The 26,294-nt window shown below is 38.7% G+C and overlaps 1 protein-coding gene across 2 annotated transcripts in view; it reads right to left on the reverse strand.

Annotated features, from left to right (window-relative positions):
- The window catches only part of GTF2F2 (general transcription factor IIF subunit 2), a 136,592-nt gene that overhangs the window by 32,060 nt on the left and 78,238 nt on the right, over positions 1–26,294 (reverse strand). For both annotated transcript variants that reach the window (XM_074961238.1, XM_074961229.1), the window contains one exon: positions 688–787. In XM_074961238.1, coding sequence (XP_074817339.1) covers positions 688–787 — 100 coding nt within the window. The remainder of the gene's footprint in view (positions 1–687; positions 788–26,294) is intronic.

Below are 26,294 nucleotides of genomic sequence, written 5' to 3' on the forward strand. Positions count from 1 at the left end.
TGCATACATACAAATTACACAAAAAAGGATCTTTTAAGAAGGAAGGCATTATAGCTTGTATTCATACCAAATGACACTGACCTGCAATGTGGATGTAATATTATTAGAGTAATTGATACAGAGAATATATACTATGAAGGAATAATGATGCAAAGATTTACCAATTGTTTCCTGTCATTCAGGAAACTCGCTGCAAAGGATTAGAAGTTAAAGATACTTCCTTAGCCTTTCACATCTGCAGAACACATTATTGTTATTATGCATGATGCAAAAGTGGAATGTACAATCTCAGGGTACAGTATTTCTGCCCTTAAGGCCATGAAATTGAATTTCAGACATGACTAAAGATGAGAGGTAATAAAAACAGCAGAAAGAGATTGGGGAAGGAAAAACAGGAAGGAGAGTTCTGGTATGCTTCTGCCATGCAACAAAGGGGAATTAGAATCAGCAGATCTTAGCCACTGGATTGGCGCTGGACTCCAGAGAGAAGGAAGTTATCCAGGAAACAAAACACAGGCAGAATCTTTATACCATAGAAAAAAGGATTTTCAAAAGGCGAAGACTTTCTGAACGAAAAAAAGACACACAAAGCCTGGACCTACAGAGGAGTCACTGCACAGATCAACTATATTCCTGAGAGACTTGTAGTGATTAAGATTAGCAGGGAAAAAGATTAAAGTAACTTACGTTATACTGATGATTAGCCACAGGTTTATAATTGGTTGTTACAGCTTTGTCCAATTGCTGTGATAGTCTTACAGGTTTAGAAGATTCTTCTATCTGTAGCCTTCAATAGAGAAAGAGTATAATTATTAAAAACTTCACAATACATACACCACTACTGAATTTATTCTAAGAATCAACAAGTATGGACCAACTCTAATCAAAGGTGAATTACAAAGAAAAGTAGTATTTGTACACTCTTCCCCCTTTTTAATATTTATAATTGTTATTTTTTTTCAAATACATCAAATATACCATAACACCAGATTAATCATAAATCTTTTTATTTTTTAAATCAGGTCTGGTCTATCCTATTTTTGCTCGAGAACTCTATGGACTGCTAGGAAATCTTGGGATTAAGCCATCCAGAAGATATTAAAAACAATTGAGTGTGGATGGTCAGATTTATTAACACATAATTTAACTCAAAAGCATGACAAACTCTTGAGAGAAAAAGTTTTCTTTGTTAAAGATTCAAATCCACACCTCTAGTTCCTTCATTGGAAGGCTGTGGAAAACACTCACTTCAGCTATGCAGTCCTCCAAGGAGCCTTCCACCACAACTAGGAAAGAATAGTCTTAATGTCCCTAGTATTTTAAAGATAAATATAAAAACATGCAGAAGAGACTTTTCAGGCCTTCATCTTGCATGACAAAGAAGCAATAAAGAGCACAATTTTTTTTGTGCAAGTCACTTGTAAAAAGCATGAATGCAGGGATACATTTATCCAAGTTTGGAACAACATCTGATCAGTCAGCATGCTAAGATATATAACAAAAGTGACCATAAAGCAGTCTCTTATTCCAAAGTTACTGTACATCAATTTTTGAATGCCTAGTCTAAGGTTCAAATTTACACAATTTTTGCTAATTCCATCACACTAAAAGTAATTTAAGGACAAAGGAATTATTGTGCTGGGCCAGACCCAGCCCTCCATCTTATTCAGTATCACTGGCACAAACAACTGCTTCAAAGGAAGGTGCAAGAAACCCTGCAGTAGAAAGTTATAGGATAACTTGCCCCCAGAGAAAATTTAAATTAATTTCTGCTTGACATCACCACTTAAATAAAACAAAACCTTTCAAGCAGTGAAATAGTTTTTCCGTAAAGGCACACTTTACAGATACAAATATCAATTTTTAATCATACATGATCCAAGTATTGTATAATAGTAAATAGGGCTATCAAGTGATAAAAAAAAATGTATCACGCTTAATCACACTGTTAACCGAAAATAGAATACCATTTATTTAAATATTTTTGGATGTCTTCTACATTTTTAAAATATATTGATTTCAATTACAACACAGAATACAAAGTGTACAGTGCTCTCTTTATATTTATTTTTGATTACAAGTATTTGCTCTGTAAAAAAACCAACAGTAATAGTATTTTTCAATTCACCTAATACAAGTACTGTAGTGCAATCTCTTAATCGTGAAAGTTGAACTTACAAATGTAGAATTATGTACAAAAAACCTGTATTCAAAAATAAAACGATGTAAAATTTTAGAGCCTGCAAGTCCACTCAGTCCCACTTCTTGTTAAGCCAATCACTCAGACAAACAAGTTTGTTTACATTTGCAGGAGATAATACTGCCCGGTTCTTGTTTACAATGTCGCTTGACAGTGAGAACAGGCATTCTCATGGCACTGTTGTAGCCGGAATCGCAAGGTTTTACGTGCCAGATGCACTAAAGATTCATATGTCCCTTCATGCTTCAACCCCCATTCCAGGGAACATGCATCCATGCTGATGACAGGTTCTGCTCGATAAGAATCCACAGCAGTTCGGACAGACACATGTTCATTTTCATCATCTGAGCCAGATGCCACCAACAGAAGGTTGATTTTCTTTTTTGGTGGTTCGGGTTCTGTAGTTTCCGTATTAGAGTGTTGCTCTTTTAAGACTTCTGAAAGCATGCTCCACACTTCATCCCTCTCAGATTTTAGAAGGCACGTCAGAGTCTTAAACCTTGGGTCGAGTGCAGTTGCTATCATTAGAAATCTCACATTGGTACCTTCTTTGCGTTTTGTGAAATCTGTGGTGAATGTGTTCTTAAAAGGAACAACATGTGCTGGGTCATCATCTGAGACTGCTATAACATGAAATATGGCAGATTGCGGGTAAAACACAGCAGGGGACATAATTTTTCTCCCAAGGAGTTCAGTCACAAATTTATTAACATTTTTTTTTAACAAGTGTCATCAGCATGGAAGCATGTCCTCTGGAATGATGGCTGAAGCATGAAGGGGCATACGAATGTTTAGGATATCTGGCATGTAAATACCTTGCAATGCTGGCTACAAAATGCTGCCATGCAAAGGCCGGTTCTCACTTTCTGGTGGCGTTGTAAATAAGAAGAGGGCAGCATTATCTCCTGTAAATGTAAACAAACTTGTTTGTCTTAGCGATTGGCTGAACAAGAAGTAGGAATGAGTGGACTTGTAGGCTCTAAAGTTTTACATTGTTTTGTTTTTGAGTGCAGTTATGTAACAAAAAAAAATCTACATCTGTAAGTTCCACTTTCACGACAAAGAGATTGCACTACAGTACTTGTATGAGGTGAACTGAAAAATACTATTTCTTATCATTTTTACAGTGCAAATATTTGTAATAAAAAATAATATACATTTTGATTTCAATTACAACACAAAAAGAAAAGGAGTACTTGTGGCACCTTAGAGACTAACCAATTTATTTGAGCATAAGCTTTCGTGAGCTACAGCTCACTTCATCGGATGCATACTGTGGAAAATACAGAAGATGTTCTCATACATACAAACCATGAAAAAATGGGCGTTTACCACTACAAAAGGTTTTCTCTCCCCCCACCCCACTCTCCTGCTGGTAATTACTGTATTTATTTGTTTTGATTTTGTGCTTGAAAGCAAAAGACCAAAAAATGTTATATGCCTTCTAAGCAGTCGCTAAACAGATAATTACTGCTTTTGTGGTTCATAAAACTTTTATAGTTCTTTACATTTTTTCCTGGATTTACTTTCATAATTAAAGTTCTGTTACCCTAAAAGAAACAGTTAGAGTAATTACCAGCAGGAGAGTGGGGCAGGGGGAGAGAAAACCTTTTGTACTGGTAAACACCCATTTTTTCATGGTTTGTATGTATAAGAACATCTTCTGTATTTTCCACAGTATGCATCCGATGAAGTGAGCTGTAGCTCATGAAAGCTTATGCTCAAATAAATTGGTTAGTCTCTAAGGTGCCACAAGTACCCCTTTTCTTTTTGCGAATACAGACTAACACGGCTGTTACTCTGAAACCTGTAATTACAACACAGAATACAATATGTATGAAAATGCAGAAAAACTTCCAAAATATTTAATACATTTCAATTGGTATTTTATTGTTTAGCAGTGCAATTAAAATGCAGTTCATCGCAATTAATTTTTTTACTCACGATTAATTTTTTTGAGTTAATGCATGAGTTAACTGCGATTAATTGGCAGCCCTAATAGTAAGTGAACAATGACGTCTGTCTGGTACTGAAGAAAAAACGTTGACACTAAGGCAACACAAAATACAACACCGGAAAAACCACCAGATAATATAAAAAATCATGAGATTAAAAACGTCAAAGTTCTCTGATCTCTTTAGTTCTGCTTGTTCCTATCCATGCACTTGTATCTTTTCAAACTATATTTTACATTTGAAAACCACTGTGTCAGATATATAAGATTAAATCCAACATAGACTTTTACAGTTTACATTGACAATGGGAGAATCTGCTCTTTTTGTCTCTAATAGAAAAATAAATTATAATGACAGAAACAATGTGTTTATTTTAGAGAATTTCAGAAGGAAAATAAGTTAAGATCTACTATATACAGCTGCTGGAGATTCAATAATCATCCTTCAAATCTAGCATCTCTGAGCACCGGGTCGCAGTCAGATTTTCTTCTACAGAGATATATATTCCACTTCCTTTGGGATTTTTGTAAATTATTTGTTTAATAGTTTCAGGGTGTCTTAAAAATACATCTGCCTTGCACTCTAAACCTGAGTTAAGTATGCCAACATTCCTAATTAAAGCCAACCCTGAAGAAAACATAGTTTACAACACCTTCACTACACAAGTATTAGCCAATTTTTCTTCTAACTGTCTGGGAGTAGTTTTCCCCCGGGTTTAATTTAATTCTTGCCCATTGCCCCCAGCTCCTGTTCTTTCAAATGAAAGCAGCATTTTTTTATTTTAAAAGTTTCTTTTGTCTTCTGGTCTAATCAGTTACTGTTACATGTTATTGATTTGGTTACCAAAGCACTCTCAAGTGCACAGACTGATTTTTGCAGAAGGGACGAGGAGGACAAAACAGTGAAAGTAAATTTGGATGTCTTCTCCCCAGCTCCAATGGACATCATAACCCAAATTCTGCCCTGTTCTCAGTTTCATGTAACCCTTACATGAGTGAGGTTAAATACGGTGAAATTCAGGACATTATATGTCAGTCTCTCTTCCCCTTTTCCTCTCATTTGGCAATGTGGGTCTTTGAGCCTTCCCCATGCCCGATTTTTTCCCTTGATTCACTTGTCTGCTACAAGGCCCCTCTTTTAGGCAATCCTCCTCCTAGAAAAGGAGGACAAGAGACAGTTCCTGACAAAATCGCTCAGTGCTGTTCCTTGTCTCTGCCAAAGCGGTTTCTAGAGATGAAGTAGGTATTGTGTGCTAAATTCGCATTTCTCAGGAAATATGTGACTACAGCTTAGGCTTGAATTCAGATGCTCTGCCATTAGGCCACTAGAACAACCTCCTCAAGGCCATTTCAGTGTCTCTACTTTTCTCTTTCTGGTTATTTTAAATTCCCCTCTTGTTCCCATCATCCCTTCACACCACCACACAGCACCCTTGCAATAGTGGAGGATTGTACCTATGCTGCTGAACATAACACATCCCCAGTAGCACTGCCAAGATACAATGTGTACTATGGGCAAATGCTGAGATATGGTCTCCTCTTTAGGATTCCCCACATGAGCAATTTAATAACACTTAGTAAATACTCATCTAATTATTTACGTTTCTAAAGCACTGTACTGATGTTAGCTAATAATCATAGACGATATGGGTTGGAAGAGATCTCAGGAGGTCATCTAGTCCAACCCCCTGCTCAAAGCAGGACCAACCCCAAATAAGTCATCCCAGACAGGGCTTTGTCAAGCCGGGCCTTAATAACCTTTAAGGATGGAGATTCCACAGCCTCCCTAGGTAACGCATTCCAGTGCTCCACTACCTTCCTAGTGAAATAGTGTTTCCTAATATCCAACCTAAACCTCCCCCACAGCAACTTAAGACCAGGGCTCCTTGTTCTGTCATCTGCCATCACAGAGAACTGCGTAGCTCCATCCTCTTTGGAACCCCCCTTCAGTTAGTTGAAGGCTGCTATCAAATCCCCCCTCACTCTTCCCTTCGCAGACTAAACAAGCCCAGTTCCCTCAGCCTCTCCTCGTAAGTAATGTGCCCCAGCCCCCTGATCATTTTCGTTGCCTTCCGCTGGACTCTCTCCAATTTGTCCACATCCTTTCTGTAGTGGGGGGGCCCAAAACTGGACACAATACTCCAGATGTGGCCTCAGCAGGGCCGAATAGAGGGGAATAATCACTTCCCTCAATCTGCTGGCAATGCTCCTACTAATGCTGCCCAATATGCCGTTAGCCTTCTTGCCAACAAGGACACATTGCTGACTCATATCCAGCTTCTCGTCCACTGTAATCCCCAGGTCCTTTTCTGCAGAACCGCTGCTTCGCCAGTCGGTCCCCAGCCTGTAGTGGTGCATGGGATTCTTCTGTCCTAAGTACAGGACTCTGCACGTGCCCTTGTTGAACCTCATCACATTTCTTTTGGCCCAATCCTCCAATTTGTCTAGGTCCCTCTGTATCCTATCCCTACCCTCCAGCATATCTACCTCTCCCTCCAGCTTAGTGTCATCGCAAACTTGCTGAGGGTGTAATCCATCCCATCATCCAGATCATTAATGAAGATGTTGAACAAAACCGGACCCAGGACAGACCCCTGGGGCACTCCGCTTGATGCCGGCTGTCAACTAGACATGGAACCATGGATCATTATCCATTGAGCCTGGTGATCTAGCCAGCTTTCTATCCACGTTACAGTCCATTCATCCAATCCATACTTTTTTAACTTGCTGGCAAGAATACTGTGAGAGACCATATCAAAAGCTTTGCTAAAGTCAAGATATAGCACATCCACTGCTTTTCCCGTATCCACAGAGCCACTTATCTCATCATAGAAGGCAATTAGGTTGGTCAGGCATGACTTGCCCTTGGTGAATCCATGTCGACTGTTCCTGATCACCTTCCTCTCCTCCAGATGCTTCAAAATGGATTCCTTGAGGACCTGCTCCATGATTTTTCCAGGGACTGAGGTGAGGCTATAGTTCCCCGGATTCTCCTTCTTCCCTTTTTTAAATATGGGCACTATATTTGCCTTTTTCCAATCATCCGAGTTTTCAGAGATAATGGCCAACGGCTCTGCAATCACATCAGCCAACTCCCTCAGCATCCTCGGATGCATTAGATCCAGACCCATGGACTTGCGCATGTCCAGCTTGTGCATGCCTAACAACAATGCGGGGAAGTTTCCCCATATTACAGATATGGAAACAGAGGCAAAGAAGTTAAATAACTTGCCCAGAACTGGATACTGAGTCTGTGGCAAAGCCAGGACTAGAACTCATTGGTTCCTTGCTTCTAACCCTGTGTTCAAGTCCACTAGATCTCACTGCTATTGTGGTAATAGGCCAAATGTAAACCAATGCCTTTCCATTCTGCACATTCCTTCCTACCAACAATTCCCCATTACAGTACATTTATCAGTTAAATATATTTGTCTATAGCTATATTAAAATCAATCTGAATACCTCCATCTTCTTCTACGGTTAGTGGGAACTGAGGGCACTTAGCATTTTGCAGGATCAAACCCTGCATACTGATATGTGACTTCAATACTGAAATACTCACTATGGCTTTTCAACACCTCCAGCCGCTGCACTGAGAGAAAAACAGCCATGGAATATTAAATCTTCTACACAGATGAATATAATCTTGATAAAATAACACTACTTTCAAAATAAAACTGAAAGTATGGGTTTGAACACCTCATAATACATGGGGAATAGCCTTATGGTTGTTATGCCAAAATTGCTGCTGCTCAATTAGTCAGAAATTTTGACCATAGTTAATGCAATCAAGAGATCCGCAAGCACAGTACCTGTTATGGATTGGAGACCATTTAAGGCCAAAGAAGAGCACTTCCATGTTTTATCATTTTAATTAAAATTATATTAAAATGCACAAACTCTTACTATCCATTTCAGTGAAGCTTCTAAAAATTAAGCTACTTTGCATACAAGCAAGACAGTAATTTCTTACATTTACATTTCTTAAAAACAGTTGCCATGCAGTCTAGTATTTTTATGTTAACACTAGAGCAGTGGTATTTTCCAGAATACCTACGTCTGCCGTCTTCAAAGAGTGACAGGCCTTGTGGGATCTTTGTTTTGACTAAATATATGTCTGTAATCGTTACGTTTTGAGCGCCACATTTCAATACTAAGCAAAAGAAAAGCAGTCATGAATGTAATCTGAAGCCCCCGCCCCCAACACAGAGTATTTGTAAGGAGAGGTTGAGAAAATTCTTGCCTTTATGGAGAATGAGAGAGAATTCTACCAAATGGAACTTGCAAGCCAAGTCAACCTGTTTGAGCAGATGTTGGCAAGCTCACTTCCAAGATGTACCAACTTCCATTGGCAGCAATTCTCCAGTTGAAATCACTGTATCTGTCACCCACTAAGGTCTAAGAAATATCAATGTGGTAGTTCAATGTTTCTTCTGATTTCTTCACTAAAGGTTCCCTGAGTGTGATCCATGAACCACTGGTGGTCCACAGAAAGCTAGCTGTTAACATAGGGCCTAACTTTTCTTCCTGTTTCCAGCTGCTGAACTGCAGTACAGAAAGCTAAAAATATATCAATTTCCTAAAATCACTCTTTAACATAAGCAATTACTGAACTTGCCACAAAGATGTTCTGCATTTGTAAGTGGGAGGAATGGTGAGCCATGAGATATTCTTTTTAATATGTGTCCACACTATGAAAATGATGGACAACCTGCTCCTTCCATCTCTTGCCCCATTGGACCATCTTTCCCATTTTTTGTTTTCTTATGTCTTCACACTGTCTTGTAGAATTATGGCATCCAAACACATCTCCAGATGTTTTGAATCACCGGGGGTCCATGTTGGATAACATTCACAATATTTTCCTCTGGTACTCTGATGCCAGCTGCTCTGTCACTTTGCTCAGAAGCCCCAGAACGTGCAGTTACAAACAGCTGAGAAGCATGATAGATACAAACACACTAATATTGTTCCAGTAGTTGACAGAAGTTTGCAGTGTGGATGAACTAAACCATGTTTGGCCCATAATAGTGTAAAAGCAGTTCTATGGAATAACTCTACCCAACATATTTATAAACTCCAGTGCATTACTCTGAGATAATTCTGCATAAAAATTTTTTAAAAATTCTGCACACAATATTTTAAAATTTTGCATATTTTATTTGTCTAAATAATGCAATATAATCATATTGGGTTTAATTATTTTGGTAATTTATTTAAACTATAATACAGTGGATGGAGAATGGGAGTGGGGAGCACTGGAGAAAATCCCCAAATCCCCTTTCCTAATACTAATGTAGCTAGGTTTGACCCTTTGCTTCTAGTTATTAGTAACCAAATATATGCATCTGTATGCTCAGTGTTACATCATAGGCAACTGAAGAGCAAGTGAGGGCTGGGAAATCAAACTCACAATTTATATTGGCTACTGACTATCTCCAGAAAGGTCAGTAGCAAACAATTCATGGAGCACAGTTTGATAGGAAATTTTTCAGTCCAAAAATTTAGACCAGTTCTAATCACTATAAGCATTTATAAGGCCATACTGTCTTTTATACCACTCTGGCCATGTAAGGGAGTCTTAAAACCTTTACACCTGTTTTATACTCCTGGGGGAATTCACAGAGAGAATGGGAACAATTCACTAAGCAGGCAGACTGCTACATTCTGCTCTGCCTGAGGGGACAAAGCCTGCCCCATGCCTACCTACTCAGAAATACCCCGAAGCCCTGCCCCTCCCTGCCGAGAATGCTGCAATAGCAAGCGAGTGGGAGAGTGTGTCTCCATCTCTCACAGGCATGACTGCCCAGCCCCACCTCCCCCAGCAGTGATTTACATCTCTACCAGCTGGTTCAGGTGCCTAAACTGACCTGCCTGCGCTGCCGGGGAGAGGCAAGTGACAGCTATTGCGGCTTCCCTTTGCTTCCCTGTCAGAAGTAATTTTTCTGAGGGGAACCAAAGAAATCTGTGGGGGACATGAATTCTGTGCACACACAGTGACGCAGAATTCCCCCAGGAGCAACAGTGCAGACCATGCTTTCAACCACAAAATAAGGCAGATTTTGTCAGAGCAAAATACAATCTTCCTATATTGATGAAATACAGTTGGACGGTATAACCCATCCTTGAAGCTAACATTCCTATATTTCATTATTTTTGCTCATTTTGAAAAAAAATAAAAACATTTCCACATTCAAGTAATTAGTCTTTTAAATGAGGTAATAGAAGTTTTCCATGTGGAACTATATTAGCCTTTTAGATTGAAGTTTCAACATGCTAGAGGGATAATTATTTTAAAATACATCTTTGTGAAAGTAAACTAAGAAACTAATACCAGCCTGAAAAAGACTATGAACAATGACACACAAAAGTATAGGTTTTATAGACATTTTTCTCAGAGATGCTATTTTGAAACTTAACTGAAATACTGATGGCAGGAATAAAAAGTCAACAGTCAGAATAACTGGTGACAATGAAGTAAAGGACCAGTGACTTTTCACCATAACACTCCTTTTAGCAGAAGTACTAACTAGGGCTCCAAGGTGCTATGGTATGGACAAGCACCCCATTGTGCTAGGAGCTACACAAAGGCAATCTTTTTGGATTTAGCGTTTCCATATTCCTTCTAGTTAAAATAACTGCCACCATAGCACATTTTAGTGTCTGGCCAAGAAAACAGAATGCAGACTTTTTCCAAAGTCACCACTAAATTATAGGTTTCAGAGTAACAGCCGTGTTAGTCTGTATTCGTAAAAAGAAAAAAGAAAAGGAGTACTTGTGGCACCTTAGAGACTAACCAGTTTATTTGAGCATGAGCTTTCGTGAGCTACAGCTCACTTCATCGGATGCATAGCACAATATGCTATGCATCCGATGAAGTGAGCTGTAGCTCACGAAAGCTCATGCTCAAATAAACTGGTTAGTCTCTAAGGTGCCACAAGTACTCCTTTTCTTTTTTCTTTTCACTAAATTATGTAAATCTTCCACCAGAGTGTGCACTGTGGTTTTCTCCCCCACCGTCCAAGATCAAATGGATCTCCTCTGCATCATGCCAGTGTGGCATCAAATTGTTCACATCATTACCAAGTCAATGTGCTGTATGTGTCAACTGATAAAAAAAAAAAAACATAAAAAATACATAAAAAAGTAGCAAATAATTGAGGGCAGCATGCACACGAAAATAAATAACTGTTCATCACTTTATGCATTAATAGTATTTTCCACTGTTGGAAAAATAAACTAATGGTTCTAGACAGATGATTTGCCCTGATAAACTTTTGATTGCAAAAGAATTTCCAAGTTCTGAAGTAAGGTATTAATCAGAGTTATAGCTGAGGCTACAGCTTGGAATTAATAAAATTTCTGAGAGTAATATTGCAAAGATAGGAATGAAGAGCTTTAATATACCCTTGATTTTGTATTTGGTTTTACTTATGCAGGACACTAACACACACAGTTTTCTTATACAATGTTTCGATGACATCTGCCAAAAGAAACCAAATGACCTTTTGCTTTGCACTCCAATTATACTAGTGGAAGGTTTTCCTTTTGATTCTGTTCTCTGCTTGGATAATCATTTCTAAAGCAATATAGTACATTATCTAAATGCATGTAAAGTATAACTTCACCTTCTTTTCCTTTTGTGTTTATAGTGGACTACAGATACCCTATTCAGATTCATGTACCATGTTTTCTTTAACTTAGTCCTTTCTAACTAATATTTGAAACAAGCCTATTAATTACACAGTACACCAAGGGTTTGATCATACAAGGGGATGAACACCTCTTGACAGATGCTGAACACTCTCAACTCCCATAATTCAATGGGAATTGAGAGAGCTCAGCACCTTGCAGGACAGACCTTAATAAAATCACTCTATTAGAGAAAAATTTCCAATTACAAACTGTATGATAAATTACCATAATGGGTACACAATGTAAGCAATGCTTATTACGTAACAATAATAATACTGTCAGACTGTCCCTGTTGTAGATTTATCACTATGATTACTCTAAATTCAAAGAGATTAAAATTATCAACATGAAAATTAAATATATATTTTAAATATACAGTCAAAACATACAAATCAAGTTTGTTTGTTTTTTACAGGCAACGTGATACAGAACCCTAACTTGTTTAATATCCACTTTATCAATCAAGTTACTTTAAGGTCCAACTGTCACAAAGGATCAAAGTTTACCTGGAAACCCATCATTTGAAAGCCTAATGGGGTGTGGAACAAGGGCTGAAATGCTTCCAAAGAATAAAATCTTGGACATTTCTTATATAAACCTTTCATAATTTAAAATAACTCAACATGGTTCTCATCCAATACTAAATGACCTCTAAGATACATACGCCTCTGCACAATTTAACAGCAACTGCAACAATTAGGATATACCATGTAATAACATAGAGTTAATAATTCTCTTTTTTCCCCTTCTATACACTCCACTACTTCATCAAACCAAGGTTTTACTTATTTTGTACTGAGACACATAATCACCTTCAATTCTGATTCCCGCTGTGACTCCTCTTTGCTGTTAACTGCTTTTCACTGACCAGAACTGTCTGAAGTGTTTCTTTCCCTTTGTTACCAGCACATGCACACCATTACTTTAGTTTCTTAATACCACCTCACTGTTTGCGTCTCAGACACAGAATTGCTTTACCAAAATAGTTTGAATTTTCTCAGTCTTTTCCAAACTTAAATGACTCTTACTGCTTTCGTATGGCTTTCTTAACAAGTATTACCAGGCCCCAGAAGTAAGTGATTGCAAGTGTGCTGGTTTAGGCCCCACTTCAGAAAAGCATTTAAACCTGTGCTCAGAGTTGTATGCTATCCTGAAGAAGGTTTACTGAAGTCAGGGCCTTAGCCTGGAACTGTTTCTCTGCCTTGTGATTCACTCATCTTTTCTCCTCTGCCTTCTACTCTCCTCATCGGTCCTATTCTTTCTTTAACTAGTGGTCTTGAAGAATCACAATACTCATGCCATGGTTTTCTCTTTGGTGTTAATTTCTCTCTCCAGTTAGAAAGAAAGAAAGTCTTTCTTGTTATTGTATCTTTTTGTATGTCTTGGCTAGAAACATACAGGTGATAGACAAGAGAGTGAGCCCATCAGATCCAAGTATATTCATTGGCATTGTGATGTACCAGATTGAATCAAGGATTGGGACTCTCCAACTTTAAATTTTACTTCATAAACTAGCATTCATGTAATGTGAAAGTTGAGAAGTCACCACAATAGAAAATCATCAAATCCTAAAAGTTAATCATTAATTATTATTATTATTTGTATTATTGTAGTGCCTAGGAGCCTCAGTCGTGGACTAAAACCCCACTGTGCTAGCGGCTGTACAATCAGAGAACAGAAAGACAATCCCCCCCCCCCCCAAAAGAGTTTACAATCTAAGATGAGACAACCGATGAACATAGACAGACTAATACAGGAGTGCAAGGAAACAATGAGACAACACTGGTTAGCACAATAGGCAATGGTCTTGGCACCCTCGCAGCCTAACTGTGGTCAAGTTGTTTTGTAGGTATCGTGGGAAGAGGAGAGTTAAGGAGGGATTTGAAGGATAATGAGTTTGTGGATGTTTACAGGGAGCTATACCCAAACATGAGGAGCAGCACGGGAGAAAGCACAAAGGTGCCCGTTTGAAAATTTAACAAGTGATGGAGGCTGGCATCATGGCCCAACTTGGAGGCAGAAGTTTTCCCCCTTAACATAGTTGTATCATAGAACTTCCCCCCCTTAACATAGTTGTATCATGGAAGAAAGTATATAACAGGACAATTTTCCAAAAATCAAAGCTGTTGCAATAGCAGATTGAGATTTGGTGAAGCAGAAATAAATTACATCTTAATTCATCTGTCTTCAGTAAGGAACTAGACACTACTCAAACACTCATGCTCCTAAAACATAGGCCAACAGCTCTCTGAAAGATAAAATAAGCTTGGTAGAATAACATACTCTTAGTCAAAGTCAAGAAAAATGGTCACTCTAATCAGGAGGGTTTAGAGAACTGGTACACAAACATTTTCACCATAGGCCTCTGGTTCTAATGCAACTTAGTCATTTTCACAGGATAGCTGTTCAATGACTGCTGCATGTGAAATTAATTGGTCTGAGTCCAGTTCTGGTCCCACCCACCTCTCTCTTGGTTGCTGGGAGCTACATAAAGAGCCCTGCTGTTTCTTACATATGTTCCCGCTTTACGAAAGGGGTGCATAACTTTCCCGACAACCTGCTCTTTCCTGGTGGTGGGAAAACAGTGCCATTGTTTCACCTACAATGGAAATTCGTTAATTGTAGTCTAATTCCACAGGTGAATTCTTTAGTCTCTTTCACATACTGGAGTGTCACCCTGATACCCATGCTACCACAAGGCAGAGTAAACGAAACCCCAATTGGCAAGAATAGAGGAGTGGGAGCAGGCATTGGATGGAGCTGGCTGGGAGGAGGTGGGGGAAGAAGAGCCATTGCTTTATTATTTGACTCTCCAACACCAAACGGATGACTGAATTTTTCATGCTCTGATTAGGGAGTGGGATTTCAAACTAATTTTTAATGCTGAAACCCCAGCATTTCAAGAAACATACTGTGACAACATTATGTTAATTACACCTACTAATGTGGGTGGTATCTTGTGTATATTCTGTAGGCTGGCATCTTGTGTATATTAAAGAGCGAGTGATGAATCACTGGAGTCTTTGGCATTTTCATGTCTGTTATTGAGACAACAAGCATCCCCTGGCATGATTGACTATTCCAATTCTATATATTTTTGCTTTACATACCACATGAAGTGAAATGAGTGACAGTTGAACACTATACAACATTCTCTTTTCAATGCTTTGTTTTGTTCCCTGTTTGATAAAATGTGGGTAATTCAGTAGAGCTGCTAAATCCCTAGTTTTATGTCTGAGTTTTTTAGTGTTACATAACTTATGCTTACATTCAAGGTAAAGATTGAATGCCATCAGTATAAATACATGACTTTCAGCATCCCAGAATAAAGTGACAAAATCCCAGGATGGTATTACCTTGCCCCAAACGTATCCACTGCATTCACTTTACCTATTAGTGCCCCCAGTTCAGCAAGGAATTTAAGCACATGCCTAACTTTAAACATGTAAATAGCCCTACTGAAGTTGATGAGAGTGCCCAAGAGCTTAAAGTTGGGCAGGTGCCTTTAATCAATAATTTGAACAAAGTTATTAGATTTCCTCGGCATCACACGTATTTAAACAAATCTTTCTGTGTCCATTGGACACCTGTCTATGAAACATTTGTATGTATTACACACAGGGCCCATATTGTGACATTTAGCCACTGGCCCACGCTCGCGATGCTGTGGAGCTGCAACATGGCAGGGGTAGCCTGGAGAGGAACTGTGACTCTGTAAGGAAACCCATCCCGCACATGATGATGACAGAAGTTGTAACTATGAGGGTAATTAACCACTGGAACAGTTTTACCAAAGGTCATGGTGGACTGTCCATCACTGGCAATTTTTAAATCAAGATTTGATGTTTTTCTAAAAGAGATTCTCTGGTTCAAAAGAAATTATTTTGGGGAAGCGCTATGGCCTGTGTTATACAGGAAGTCAGACTATTTATCACAATGGTCCCTTCTGGCCTAGGAATCTATGAATGATGTGGCCAGCTTCTCCTTGACTTTCTCTGCAGACCAGTGCAGTTGGGAGGCGAGGCTATAACCCCACTTTCTCCTTGCCCCCAAGGGTCCTCACTGATGGCCCAGCGCAACTGTGTACAGCCTTTGTCCAGGGTAAGAGGCTCCTTATACAAACCCCACTCACTGCACCCGTGTGTGGGCCACTCACAATCTGGCCCAGAACAAAGAAGGGAGTATCATTTTATTACATAGTTTATTTATATTGGCAAAGCAGGGATGTTTGCAACATTACTCCTGTACTTGTTTAACAGATTAGGATTTTGCAATCCTCTTCATACTGAAAACACCATATTCAGTCACTCAAACAAGCTCCAAAACCCTGAGTATTGGTCGCGATTGTAATTAAATGTTTTGTGATTAATAGAAAACACAAATTTATCTGCCCTCCACAGCTTTCAATCTAACTCAAAGATCAGGTTCAAGAATGGGTGAAGGGACAAACACCAGAGGGATGAGTAATCTTTTAAAACCTTATCCACTGGTGCAGCTACACTGGAGCAACCTCCATACACAATTTGCACCAATGAAGCTCACCTTGGTTTCTAACTGGGTTAAGCTGCACTGGTACAAATCATGACTAAACTAAGGGTTTGCACTGGGACAGTCACACTGGCAGCTATAATTCTAGTGCAGACAAGGCTTAAAACTAAATTCAAATTAAAAATCAGTTGCTGGGATTTGTGCATGAAAAGAGCGAGGCTGTTCTAAACAGAGTACTGCATGAGAAAGGTATGAAGTTGCCAGATGGAGAAGTTAAAGGCAACACTAAAAAGAAATGATTAGATGGCGTGTAGGAAGAAGCTAAAGCTAGAGTAGAGAGGATGTTGGGGCAGAGTTCTGAAGAGCCATCAAGTTACAGGTAAGGAACTTCAGTTTATGTGGCAAAAGACAGGAAGCCAATAAAGGGATTTGAGGTGCAGAGTGGTGGAGTCAGAGTGGTAGGAAAAGGAAAATGATTCTGACTGAAGTATTTTTGAAAGACTGGGGAAGGAGGAGGTGAGAAAGAGGGAGTCGAGAAAGGAGGAAGTTGCAAGATATTTTTCACAGCACTTATTCAGAAGAGGCATAGAGTGAGTTAATCACTGCAATAGTTTATGAGGTGCTCCTTGTGCATGAGGAAGCGCCAAATATTTTCACAGGACAATTAGTGATATATAAAGTTAGAGACTAGGTTAGAGCCTACATAAAGTTGGAGCCTTTTGAACTATGAATCATTAGCAACCTAATTAGGATAGCTAACAACTTTGTAGGCTTTTTATTCTAAAATGCAGGTTACTGTTGTAGCAACCAGGCAAGGTACTAACAAACTTCAACAGGACTTTATTTTTAAAGTGGAAACCTCTTTACCAAGCTGCTGCTGCACCCTCGGTAGCTCTCGCTCTGCCTCCTCAACTCCCCACCCCCTTCCTGTTTCCTGTCCTTTCAGACTCCCAACAGCCAGCGCTCCCAGTTCTAATAATTACAAGCAGCATCTAAACACCACAGTTACGTCCTTTTAAGTTTATTTTTTAAACTTCTTCAGAAAGGATCAAACAACAAAATTTTAACAAGTGACTTTTATTTAGAAAACAGGTTTTTTGCTTAGCATGTTATCATAAACAGTTCTTAACTCAATTCCTTAACAATAATAATAATTGCAGCATATCTGTAAGAGAATTCTTGTGAGGGAAAATACTTCACTGAATAGAAAAACTGAACTAGCAAATCTGCGTTTAAATAAGATATGCAAAGGAATAAGAATGACTGAATACTTTTTTTTGTGACTTCTTGCTAAAGAATATGAAGGAAGCCCAAATACATATATTAAATGTTTCTATGCTATGCTGCTTGGGTTTTGTTTTTATCTTGTTTATTTTTGAACTCAAAATGTCACAAATATCAAGTCTTATCTTCCCTGTTTACTCACTGTTGGTTGACTCACAATTATGGACTGGGAGCTCTTTCAGTCCTTTTTGAAAGGGAGCTTATGCTGAATCTTTCAGTCAATCAATCAAACATACAAAGTTTTTTTCCCAAGTATTTCAGTGAAATACCTGTAGATAAAAACCAAAACAAAACAAATCTAAACATTTTCAATATGAAAGTAGTAAGGGCTCAATCCTGCAAGGTGCTTAGTGTATCGCTGACAGACCCCAATAATCGGCAGGTGGGATCGAACCAGGGACCTCTGGAGTTTAGTGCATGAGCCTCTACTGCATGAGCTAAAAGCCAATTGGCTGTTAGCTAAAGCTGTAGAGCAGACTCATTTTATCTCTCTCTACATGGTCTCGGTGCCACTAGATGGGACAGAACACCACACCCTGGAGGTGTGTGGGTTACACTTAGCACTTGGGCTCTGATCCAGCAAAGCACTCAAGCACATCCCACTGATATCAATGGGACTAGTCATTCATGTGCTTAAACACATATAAGTGCTTTGCTGGATTGGGGCCCTTAGAGCTCAGCAACTTGCAGGATCAAGCCCTAAATCACCTTTTATCTCAATAGGAATTTACCTCAATAATTGTTTTGAGGTCATAAACCTACTAGTTCTCACATGATCCATAAAGACTTCCAGGAAAGACAGGGTAGACAAGACCTGACTTCCTAATGTAAAATCAAACCAAAATAAATCTTTTAAATAACTCATGCATCAAGCTCATAACTTCTGTTTGAGCCACAGCATTGAAAGATGTAAAGCTCTAATTTAAAGACCGGAAGTGATGGAAAATCCACTACATACCGAGGTGCCTTTTTCAGGAAATCATAACATCATAAAGCAATAAATAAATAAATAAATAAATAAATAAAATCCTCCACCTTTAAACTAGTCCTAAGACTGCTTTACAATAAATAAAAGTATCTCCTTATTGTTAGATCTTATTTGAACTCAGATTGTCGAAAAGGCATTTGAAATTTTTAGCTGTTAACAATAATTTCTACATTAAAATGAAAAACAAAACTCCATTGTCCTTAAATAATAAAATCCTCCGTCACTTTTATTATTTACCAAGAGTACTAAAAGCAGGGACTGATCTGGCAAAACATCTAGGGAAGACAGTCTAAAATTTCTTGCTCCTGGTACAGATCCACCAGAAATGGTGGAACATTTTGCTGGTGATAGCAATGGTGAGAAATTTTAGGAGGAAGAATCCAGTTTAGAAAAGCTCTTAGCTCTTTCACTCCCCTTTGCTGCATCTGTTGCAAAGCCTGGGGTTTAAGGTAACAGAAAAGGAGGGGTTTCAGAGTAGCAGCCGTGTTAGTCTGTATTCGCAAACAGAAAAGGAGTACTTGTGGCACCTTAGAGACTAACAAATTTATTTGAGCATAAGCTTTCGTGAGCTACAGCTCACTTCGTCGGATGTAGCTCACGAAAGCTTATGCTCAAATAAATTTGTTTGTCTCTAAGGTGCCACAAGTACTCCTTTTCTTTTTTAGTAAAGGAGGGTTAATTTACGAGCTCAATTATTTTGCTTTGCAAAATCTTGTGACGGAGTTGTTCAGAGAGTAGTTACAGATCAGCAGGAAAGGAAGAGTCAGATTGGTGTTAAAGATTCCCAAAATAAAAATTAGGGCAGCTACAGAATCTCTGCTAATTCTCCTTGACCTCTCAACCCAAACCTGTTTCATTCTCACCAAGTGACTCTGAAAGCAATACTCCCAGTCTCTCACAAAGCACCTCTGGGAGGGACTCTGGCATTCCCTGCTCCATCTAGGTCTCTTCTTTAACCCTCATTACCACTGAGTTGCAACTCCCAGCACTCTCCTTCCTCTTTATATTCACACAACAACTTCATCATCCACATTTAACTACATACTCTGGGCACTGAACAGCATTCATACCTAGCACTCCACTTCCAAAATACCTCATATGCCACCCTGATACTTCTACAAGAGACTAGAGTCTAGGTCAATTATTGTTGCTCTTGCAGCTAAAATTTACAACAAGCAATTTCTCTTGTTAGTTTGTAGCAATCTGTGAATCACTTGGAACATTTCCTTGAAAATCTAATTGGCTTGAGTGCTCAAGGTTTTCCTTTGCCTCTCTCCTACTTATGGAGTCTGCCTGCACCGAAGCTCAAACATGCTAAAAAGTAGACTGCTTGAGGGCTTCTACCTCCTCTCTGCAGAGCAAACTATTCCTTCATCAAGCCAAACCAAGACAATATCTAGTTTTGTTTATATGTTCAGCCACTGTTCATCTCAGCCTATCATATTCTTTTGCCATTTTCATAACATTCTGCTGCTGGGTTTAGTTTCCACCTTAATTTCATTCTACGCTATCACATCCCATCTCACTGAGAGGAGATTTTGTTCTCATTTTCTTAATAAAGGCTGCCACACTTGCTAATGCTTAAGGCAACAGCCATAGCCATAGTATCACATCTTTAATGTTGGGTAAGAGCTATAGTACAACATTCTGACAATACCCTCAGGTGCTGTATGCCATGACTCAACACTTAGCTTTGAGGCTCTGCCATACCTTTAACTATCAGTTCTACTTACATCCATTAGAAACTCTTTACAATATGTTCTTCAGTTAAACATACAGTTTCACCGATTACCTAAAAAGGTGTTGTCAAAAAGACAATCTGCAAACTAGCCCATAACTAAGTATTATCTGTAATTAAATTAAATTGTACATTTATATAAAATTTAATTGTTAAGACTTTAAAAATATCTTTTTTTAAGACTGAAGGGAATGTGCTGCTTTTTGTTTGTAATAAAACTGCCAGGATAGGGTTCTAGCTCAACATGCTAACTTTTGCATGCTCCCTGTGGGGTTTGTTTATTAAAGAATATGATATACATCTGAATTCTTCAACGCTACTGTTTTCCCCCTTAGAGAATTTTAGACAGAGAGAGTGCCTCATTAGTAGATAAGATGAAACTCACTGAATGTTTTACCCAGGCTTTGTGAAACAATATCTATCCTGTTATTAAATAAAAAGAAAAGATTTGATTATGAATTCATCTGGCATGACAAATCCCAAAACTACTTAATGGCTTTACCAATGGCTAAAGCACAACCATTTTCTTGTTTCCCAAATAGGAAGCTGTATAATTGGGTTTGTCCATAACATCTGTGTGAAAGCAGTCTCCATGAAAACATAATTTACTTGAGTAACCCCTATACTGTAATAAGCTTGTAAGATGCTACAAGACCTTTATATTTCAAAACCTTTCATGCATAATTTTTTTCAAATTACAGCACCACCATTCACACTGCTACAGTTACAAGTATTTTATTTATTTTTTTAAAACATTGGTGTTGTTTTTCAGGGGTTATACTAGTTTGCCATAAAATATGTTCTGACCAAATCTGACATAAAACACCACAAACAAGAACTATAATACACTGTGGAACTGGTTACTCGGGCTGAAAATATATATTTAAAATCACAACAATTTTCAGTTCCATGTGCTCATATCACCATTACAGATATCCTCAAGGGTAAAACACTACTGAAATGTACTTGATGGTATAAATTTTAGAAATTCTAAAGATTTAGGCCTTTTAAAAATTTGGTAGGATCGGAGAGCTTTTGTGCTATAAAAATTTCTGGGATTGGAGAGCTCTTGTGCTATAAAATTTTTTAAAAATACTTTTTTATTTTTGTTTAAAGTAAGTAGTAGATACTTCATATTGAATAGTATGCATACTAGTTCAGCCGGGAGAAAACACAAAATTGTTGGAGCGGTAAATAATGCAGACAGGTCAGGTCAACAGAGCAGTCTGGATCACTTGGTATGCTGGGCTCATTTGAGTAACAAGCATTTTAACAGAGCCAAATACAAGGCCATACATTCAGATGAAAATAATGTAGGCACTCTTACAGGGTGAGAGAACCTATGTTCTGGAAAGCAGACTCTGAAAGGAACTCAGGAATATTACTGGATAACCAGCTGAATTTGAGATTCCAGTGCAATGCTGTGGGTCAATACGCAGAGGAATATTGAACAGGAGTAGTGAGGTGGTTATTACCGTGCCTCTGTGCACAGCATTAATTAGATTGAAATACTGAAAGTGGTTCAGAAAAGCTACAATAATGATTTGCAGCATGGAAAATCTGTCTTACAGTGAGAGACTTAAGAAGCTTAATCTATTTAGTTTATCCAAAGAATGTCTACGAGGTGGCTTGATCTTGCAAAGATCTACACATGTATAGGAGATTTCTGATGCACAGGGCTCTTTAATCAAGAAGACAAAGGCATAATGAGATCCAGTAGCTAGAAACTGAAACTAGACAAATTCAAATTAGAAATAAGAGGCAAATTTTTAACAGTGAAGGTAATTAACCACTAGAGCAATTTACCAAGAGATGTAGTAGATTCTCTGTCACTCGAAGTCTTTAAATGAAGACTGAATGTCTTTCTAAAAGATATACTCTAGCTCAACAAGAAGTTGTTGGCTTGATGCAGGAACTGCTGGGTGAAATTCTATGACCTGTGTTTATGCAGATCAGACTAGATCAGTGGTTCTCAAACTGTGGGTCAGGAACCCAAAGTGGGTCGCGACCCTGTTTTAATGGGGTCACCAGCGCTGGCATTAGACTTGCTGGGGCCCGGGGACAAAGCCAGAAGGCTTTGGCCCCGGGTGGTGGGGCTCAGGTTACAGGCCCCCTGCCTGGGCCTGAAGCCCTTGGACTTTGTCTGTGGCCTCCTCCCCCGCCCAGAGTGGTGGGGCTTGGGCAGGCTCAGGTTTGGGTCCCCCTTCCTGGGGTCATGTAGTAATTTTTGTTGTCCGAAGGGGGTCATGGGGCAATAAAGTTTGAGAACCCCTGGGCTAAATCATAATGGCCCTTTCTTACTTTAAAGTCTGTGAATAACACTGCCTTTAAATAATTTATTTTTTATATTATATCCACCTGCCGCTACACATCAAAAAGAAAAGTTTTTATTTCCCTTAAGTATCATGCCCTTCTGTTTGGTCCCTTTCCTTTTCCCAATTCTATCAACCCAAAATAAGTTTATTTCTTATTTATTGTTGACTCTGTGCTTGAACAGAAAGGTAATGTTTTTCTAGAAAAACTGAAAAGTAGTACTTTTGTCTCAGTCACAATATTTACACCTTTGGAAGAACTCTGCTGGTTTGGAACTGTTGAGCTGGGCTCATCCTATTGGGTTAATGTTTTTCAAGTTCTGTCCCCAAGTCTTGAGAAGATGAGGACACCTATGAGTGAAGAATGGATAGGCAAAATCTCTTAAAAGTCATCTGAACAGACACAAGGAAATAGTTAAGAGAATATAATTAAGAGAACTGAAGACTGATTTACAAGTACTACCAAAAATATTGCCACAATAAGATGGGCTACAGTAGCATTAATTTTCAGAAACCCTGTTAGCTAGCCTTACATTTCTGGGGGAGAAATCCCCACCCCTCACTTTATCATCTCTGCAAGACTGTCAGAGGTTTCTCATATCCTGTAGTCAAGAACGGAATTGAACACAAATATGTGTGCCTCCAGCCCTTTCGTGCAGGCAGGGTCTGTATCTCCGACTGCAGAGAGCAGTGATCACGGTGGGGCCTTGCTGCTTCACATGCTCAGGAACTCTGCCTTTTTGTGGCAATTCATTACCTCACCCTGTATAGCTGCCTCAGATACTAGGGAATCTCACTGAACTTGAGAACAGACATTTCACACACAATACCCTCTCCTACATTTGGCTCAGGAAAGACAGCACATTAAAAGCTTTTGTGGACTTAGGCTCTTGCTTTTCTGAGAAAGTCTTGCATTCTGAAGGAAGGAGCTGCTCTCTTACTATGGAGCCTGAGGAGTAACCAGCAGGATCACAGGAACCGTTTTCCAGAAAAAGAGGGAACAAAAAAAAAGCCAAATTATAGAAAAAATCTTTCAGAATATAATGTTTTAAATCAAGTTTTTGAAGAAAATTTGGAAACAATTTTGCTATTGTCGCATCTCTGATATAAATTCTGTTAGAGGATGCAGAAGAATCTGGCTTGCAACTCGGAGCTTGATTGACAATCCCCAGGTCTCAAGTAGAAGAGGAATAGTGAAAAACTGGTGGACATGATAATGCAAGAAAACACCAGTAGGAAAAACAGATTTTTGTGGATTTAAGCCACATGCTTTAACACAGGGTATTCTGCCATGGAATATTTATATTTATTCCATAGTATAGTAGCTTAAATAAAAGCCTTTCTGTAATGGGCTCTTTCCCGCTTCACATTTCATGACAGATGGCATTGGAGTGATGTTTGCTGCAATCAAGACCAGATCACAGTTTTAAAAACTGAACTCCATCAATGAGCGGATTGCACAGTTTGCTTCTATGAATGTATATTAGAGAATGTGTGTGTTTTCTGTAACTCTGTAATCAGGAGATTAAAAGAAAAATATGCATAGGTTGGCTAAAGAATGACTGAGGAACAAGCAGTTGAGGATTTCAGGGTGTAAACAGCAATAGGGAGGAAATGTTTAGAATGGTTCAGGGCTGTATATCTAAAAGTAATGATTCAAAGTTAAACTGAACATTGAGATACTATATTGATGGAACAATACAAATGTAATAAAAATAGACACAATAATATGCCTGCAATATCTAGTAGATGGGGAAATAGTCTCCCAACTGAAGTGTTAAGTCCTCATGACCTGAGTAATTTAAAATTAGAGTTAATCAAGAACTCAAGAATCCACAATAGTGAACAATCCTGTATTGGCAGAGGGACATGGGCAGTCCCACACTTGCCTACAACTCTTCCAAATCATACCCTTCACCTCACTAACCCGGCACACCCTGTCACGCCCCTATGTCTCCTACTCCCAACAAGCAACTCCATAATTATTCCATGATCTCTGGTACATCTAGACAATATACCCTGAGACTATACAGCATGCAAACTTGCCCCTTCAGGATTGCTTCCCAATTGATTAGCCCTCTAAAATTGACCTCCATTCCACCATCAGTTATTCCTGCTCCTTTTTCAGATTGTGTTCCCTCAACTCTTAATTTATTCCCAGATACAAACTAGGTTAAATTTGAGTTACGGTTTAGTACATATCAATAATTTAAGGGGAAAAACATTACAGGGATGTTGCAATGATCCCCAAAACAAGCATTACAAACCGAGGAAGGTTAAATATCCAAATAAAAAAATTTATTTCTCAGATATGGATCTTTTTTAAAAACAAGATATCCAGTGTGAATGTTACCATGTAATATTTCTAATTAGAAGACATGTAATATCAACTTCTAATAATTTTAACGTTTAGAGCCAGATTCACCAGTATGCTCTGGCAGTTTTAGTCCACTGTTGAGTAGCACAAAACAGCTAAAGCATACTGTCTAGTTTTTCCTGGCTCCTGTGCCATACATTCCTCTACGCATACCCTCTTGTCCCCATCCTCCTGTTCCCTCTCTTCTAACTCCTCATTTCCCTGCATATCACTACCCTCCAGTTTCCCTATTCTCCCTATTTAATAGATCTGCAATGGGTAGATTTTTTTTTAAATCAATCATAATTTTTGCTGTCCTTTATCACTGACATTTTCTTCTTCAGCAGAGGCTGACAAATAAAATTCTGCCACAAGGAATTCCCTTAGACAACTGCCTACTCACCGACCAATACTGGTTCATTGTTTCCTTGTATTCCTCCATCTGTCTGATTCCATATGTTGTCTCCTGCTTATTATACTTAGATTGTAAGCTTTTTAGCGCAGAGACTGTCTTTTTTGTTTTGCGTTTGTACAGTGCTTAGCATGATGGATTCCTGGTCTATGACTAGGGCTCCTAGGCCCTGCAATAATACAAATAAATAATAAAAATAATTATCCTCTTTCAAAAGGAGGACTCACTGAAGAGGACATTTCAGGCTACTCTGAACAAAGATGCCCTCTTCCAAACGATCACTGCCTCACCTTGTTCTCAGCGTGAGTGAAGCCAAACTGCTGTTGGGGAAGATGGTGGCCCCCTGTGTGTTAAGGGGCCGTCACGTTCTCTAAGGTGAGCCTATCTTCACTCCCACTGGAAAGGGAAGGCCAGGGACATTCTGAAATAGGGCATCTTTCCTTTGTGTCACCTGTAGTGTCACTTCTATTGAGAGTGGGAGATGGCAGACATTTGGAAAGTGGTCAGTTCTCTGTGGAAGAACATTATTCATCAGCCTGGGCTTAAGAAGAAAATGTCAATTATGAAGAAAAAAAAGTTACCATTAATCCTAAAAACAAATACTGAAATGCAGCTAATGAGTGGGTTTTAAATATGTGGGAAGCTTGAAGGGTCTGCATTGTTCCAATATTAAGATAATTTGAGGCAAAAAGTGGTCTGGCATTGGGTGTTAAATTTCCTAAAGGATCCATTTTAAAACTAATTTTAACTCAAACTAATTAATAGATGTAGATGTAAATTGTCAGAAAATTCATTCTGTGCCCTAACAGTACATGTTGTAATTTTGGGGAGGGGATGCTGTATTCTTCATACACAAAAAAGTGGATG

Source organism: Natator depressus, chromosome 1, assembly GCF_965152275.1.
Source record: "Natator depressus isolate rNatDep1 chromosome 1, rNatDep2.hap1, whole genome shotgun sequence".
NCBI classification, from domain to species: Eukaryota; Metazoa; Chordata; order Testudines; family Cheloniidae; genus Natator; species Natator depressus.